This window comes from Anneissia japonica, unplaced genomic scaffold (genome assembly GCF_011630105.1).
Source record: "Anneissia japonica isolate Jap-2015-1 unplaced genomic scaffold, ASM1163010v1 scaffold287760_len733007_cov179, whole genome shotgun sequence".
In the NCBI taxonomy this organism is placed as follows: Eukaryota; Metazoa; Echinodermata; class Crinoidea; order Comatulida; family Comatulidae; genus Anneissia; species Anneissia japonica.
Genome location: NW_022699005.1, coordinates 164,447 through 169,311, shown reverse-complemented (window position 1 = coordinate 169,311; position 4,865 = coordinate 164,447). Strand labels below are relative to the sequence as shown.

Genomic DNA, 4,865 nt, shown 5'->3' with positions numbered 1-4,865 from the left:
TCGGGCCTTTTACCATTACGTTCGGCTCTTTCACCATTCGGCACATTTTCATTTGGCCCTTTTACCATTACGTTCGGCTCTTTTACCATTCGGCGCATTTTCATTCGGCCCTTTTACCATAATTACGTTCGGCTCTTTTACCATTCGGCGCATTTTCATTCGGCCCTTTCACCATTCGGCGCATTTACATTCGGCTCTTTTACCATTACGTTCGGCTCTTTTACCATTCGGTGCATTTACATTCGGCGTAGTATTTACATTCGGCGCAAATAAATAAAATATAACCTTTGACATTTGGGTCAAATGAAAAATTTGAGCGGCTGGAATGAGCCTATACAAGTTTAGTCGCAACGCCGTACCATGGCACCATGGTACTTAGGCCTACTAGACCTAGACCTATTAAAGATGTCCTTAATTAACTTCATTTAATGCATCTTCTGGAGAATTTCGAAAGGGAGAAGGTATTATTATTATTATAATAATAGCAACAATAATACAGAAATAATAATATTATAGGCCTAGGCCTAATGATTTATCATCAAATGATAATTAAGGGTCCTGCCTGGCCGGTTTTCACCGCCGGAGAGATGACAACTGACGAGGCATGCAATGTGGGGTACTAGGGCTTCTTGGCCATAGGGCCTAAAGTTACTATGGTTTAGGGGGTGGGGTTAGGGCTAGTTAGGGTTGGGGCCGAGAATATTCTGTAACATCAGGGCCTAGGCCTTGTCATCACTGACCTTAATTAGGTTTCTGACATTGACATAGATTTTATAATTAAGCATCACGACTCCCCATTTTTGTTTACTTAATAATTATAAACTAGGCCTAGGGCCTAGGTCACAGGCGTGGGCCACGACCTGGACTAATTGATAGTTAGCAGGTGTAGCCTATATAGGCCTATGGCAGGACGTTATTTGACAGGTTATTAATTATTTTACAACCAAACACAAATGATTGCTAATAAATGGCCAAAAATGTATTTTTTAAGTGATTTTTTTTTTTATTCTCATGAACTCTTTGTAAAAGCCAACTTGTGTTTGTGTGTAGGGGTGCTGCATTGTATGTGTCAGAGACTTATTCTCTGTGTTATTCTTTTCAGATTACCAGTGACGAAATCTGCGCACTGTCAGATGCCCAACTTGAAAATTTGAGTGTGACAACAATTGGTGGTAGGCACCGACTAAGAATAAATTGTAGACAAACAGGTATGGCTATGTGTACCTGTGTATTGTATCTATCATAAAGTGACTTATCATATGTATATATTTTATGTAAAAATTTATATTTAATATTTCATTTTATTTATTTTCCCGAATTATACATTGCCTAAATTGAGACAACATATGTTTAAACCCACAATTATTATAGTATAGTATTTCAACTTTTCTCTAGAATTAACCTGAGTAAGGGCTGGTATGCCAATAGTATTACAATATATCCTTATAGCTTTCTTGTCTGGTGGATCTGGCGTCGATTTTGGTTTCTGGACTGTCCCTTACATCAGACCTTAAATATCACACATTTTTTTTCTAGGTAGGCCACTATTGCAGATGATCTGAAATGTGCTCCTAATTCACCTTAAGTGTATTTCAATGTTTTTTTTACCTGTTCTGTATTTTATAGGATCCATTTTGTCTAGATTTATGCCAGCCAGACACAGCCCCAACACCAAAAAAGGAAAGCACTCGAAGACGCCATGGACTCGGAAGATAGTTTGCCTGTCAGATCCATCGACAATAACACCAAAATGTTGGCAAAAGCAACAACTAGCAGAAGCTGGGCTTAGTGAAAATAACATAACAGTACATAACAGTATAAATCCGGATGAATTCCAGGAAGTACTATATGCTAACTTTCCCAAGCTGAGGGATGGTGGGGTTTAGAGATAATAATATGCTTTGGGAGTGGAAGAAAGCTTACCCCAATTAGGGGACATATTCACCCTGAATATAAAAGAAAAATCAGGTCAATGTAGAGTCTATATACGACCAATTTAACATGCACTAAACATGGATTCAGAAAGGGTAAAGAGGCATAATATGATCAGTTATCAATCAATCAATCAGTCAAATTCACCTATATAGCGCAAGTATTTATTAAATAATATTCAAAGGCACTCAAGTTATGTGTGAATTTGAAAGACATCCTTAAGAACGTTCTAATAGATAAAATATAAGTGACAGTTTATAAATGATTATTAATACATCATTTTTAATTGTTTACTCTTTTAGGAAACTGATGAGGACTCAGAAGAAGTGTCCTAAATCCCAAAATAACATTTCATTCTGTATTTTAAAGAAACATTTGGCAAGCTATGCAAGTAGCAGGTAACTATGAAATATATTTTCTATTTTGTATTTTTGACATTTATAAATTACATGAATGAATGAAATTAATATGATTGATATAAATATTCATACTTTCAATCTATACATAATTATTAGTTAATATTGAGTCTCTACGGAGCCCTGAAAGGGACTTGGTTTAAAAAAATATAAAGTATTATTTTGTGAAAATCTCCCCAAATAATATTTCCTTCCTTGAAAACATATTTGAATTCATATTAAATAAAGTCTCAGTATTGCATTGTTATTGTAAGATCAGATTCTGATTTCCTAGTGCTCGGATTTAACCCAAACCAACAATAGAAATCCATGTCCTTTCTAACATTAGGCCTAATACAGTAGATTTGTTTGATTTGGCTTGTTTAAAAGAAAAAGTAGTATCTTTAATCCTTAAGCGTTATTTTAAAATTGTTTATTAAATATTTTTACTGATCACTTCTATTTTATTAGACCTAGTCCTCCATCAACCGTATCCATACCACCTGAAGAACAGGTAAAACGAGCATTTTTGCTGTCACTGACTATATCTTTGTATAACTTATATAATAATGATCACAACTGTTCGCAGCTGACTCGATTTTTAACTAATGTTAACTATAATAATAATTAATTTAGAAAAAATAATTCTCCATTTTCGAAAAAAGAAAAAAAAATGTCATCCAATGTTTCTGGAACAAGGTTAAACACACTTTACTGTGTAAGTAAGAGATTTCCCACATGTCACTGTGTTTTGTTTTTTTTGAAGAAAATGATACATTGTATGATCTAGACCTCACTCATAGTCATACTCCTAATGAAGTTCATGTAAGTATAATGTATCTGAAGAATGTACTTTATTCAAAAGAAATATTTGTAATAGTAAAGCAAAGTCTTATTTTTATTTGCGAAACCTTCCAGTAGTACATTGTAAATTAGGTAGTAGTTCACAATTCACATAGACGTACTACACACTGTAATTATGGAATCTGCCCCCCACCCCCACCATGGCAAGGTGGTGAAGCATTCACCCTGAAAGCAAAGGTCCCAGCTTTAATCCCTCGAGATAATAATCAACTTATTTTATATTAAGGAAATGTTTTTACCATATCACAAAATTGTATCGACCAGTTAGGTATTGATGTGGTACAAGTTTGGACTGTTACATTATAAAATAGGGGTGTATTTTTTGTTTATTGAAATTTCTTAAATTTAATTACCAGTATTATTATGTACAGTATTAGATGCTGTGATTCGTATTTTATGTTATAAAATTTTTATATACTTCCTTATATTTTTTATTGCATTCAACATTATAATATTTTATTTACATTAATTTCTTTTATATTAGCACCATCTATCTTTCCTATCAGGAAGGTGGATCAAAAACTTCAGACGTCTACTTGACTGTTTTTTTGAGCTGAACCGAACTACACTTACCCACCAAGCAGTATGTGACATTTGTGTGCAGCTGACAGGGAAGAATAAAATATATTGTAAATAAAGTAATATAATGTAAATAATTAAATAAATGAAAAATAATTTAATATATTTGTAATTAATGTATAATGCAGTAATTGTTTCTATGGTTCTAATCAATAAATGCATCACTATTATGTTCAGTTACATGTTTGTCCAAGTTTATTTAGTGTGAATTGTACTTCATGTTTTTGCAGCATCATAATTTTCTAATTAAATATTCCGTGGAATAGCAGTCGTACAATTGTGTTTTTTTAATTAGGCAGCTGCTGTGTTTTGTTTTAAAAAAATCATGATGCTGTAAATTACATAATATTCTTTAGTTTCTTTTTGTACAAAACAAAATATAGACACACTATAACATCAGAAGTTGGTGGCCATTTTGAATATATAATTACAATACCAATGTTCATTAATGTACAACACCTTAGAAGTAGCATGGTACTGCTGGAGAAACACCGATGTCCAAGTCTGTTTATTTATCCAAGATTTTTGTTTTGGTGGACATTTTGAAAAATGACAGCCATTTTAATGAAAGTATTCTTGAAATAGGCAGCTGAATTTGGCATAGAATCATTCCTAGAGATCTGAAAACATGCAAAAATACTTACAACACATGATATTATTACTTTTTTTTTTAAATTCTTAACATTTAACTGTTTAATGTGAAATCTGAGGAAACTGGCGGCCATTTTGAATATACAATTAGCAAAGTTCGGTGATGCATATCACGCGTAACGCCATCCTCGTTCCGTTATCAAGTGATGGTTTTATAGATTTTTAATTCTTTGGGGTCCAAGCCTCAATATATTATGATATATTGCACTATACAATAAGCTACAATAATTACTATACATTAATGCATATACCCTATATTTACACAATAGTCACAGATTTTGTATTGGAAAAGTGTCCTCATTTTGGTCGAAATGAATAATGTTCAAAAATCCGTAACTCCGCTTTGGCTTATCCCATAGGAATGGTTGACCCCTCATTTTAATCCTATTTTTATGTACAATCCATTGGTATTACTTCTAAAATGAAATATTTAACTTTAAAATT

At 32.9% G+C, this 4,865-nt stretch overlaps 1 protein-coding gene across 2 annotated transcripts; it reads left to right on the top strand.

Moving 5' to 3' along the window:
- The first annotated feature begins 348 nt into the window (after positions 1 to 348).
- On the top strand, positions 349 to 4,634 carry LOC117102790. 2 transcript variants are annotated; one of them, XR_004444473.1, is made up of 6 exons: positions 349 to 461; positions 1,103 to 1,208; positions 1,627 to 2,330; positions 2,799 to 2,841; positions 3,094 to 3,152; positions 3,676 to 4,634. XR_004444473.1 is itself a non-coding variant. In XM_033243197.1 (4 exons), exons 1-3 carry the CDS (start codon positions 429 to 431, stop codon positions 1,884 to 1,886), a joined length of 399 nt encoding a protein of 132 aa, XP_033099088.1. In that variant the 5' UTR covers positions 349 to 428; the 3' UTR covers positions 1,887 to 2,330; positions 2,799 to 3,057. The 2 variants fall into 2 exon arrangements, 1 of the variants encoding a protein (XP_033099088.1); XM_033243197.1 differs by lacking the exons at positions 3,094 to 3,152; positions 3,676 to 4,634 and having other exon boundaries at positions 2,799 to 3,057.
- The last annotated feature ends 231 nt before the right edge of the window (positions 4,635 to 4,865 follow it).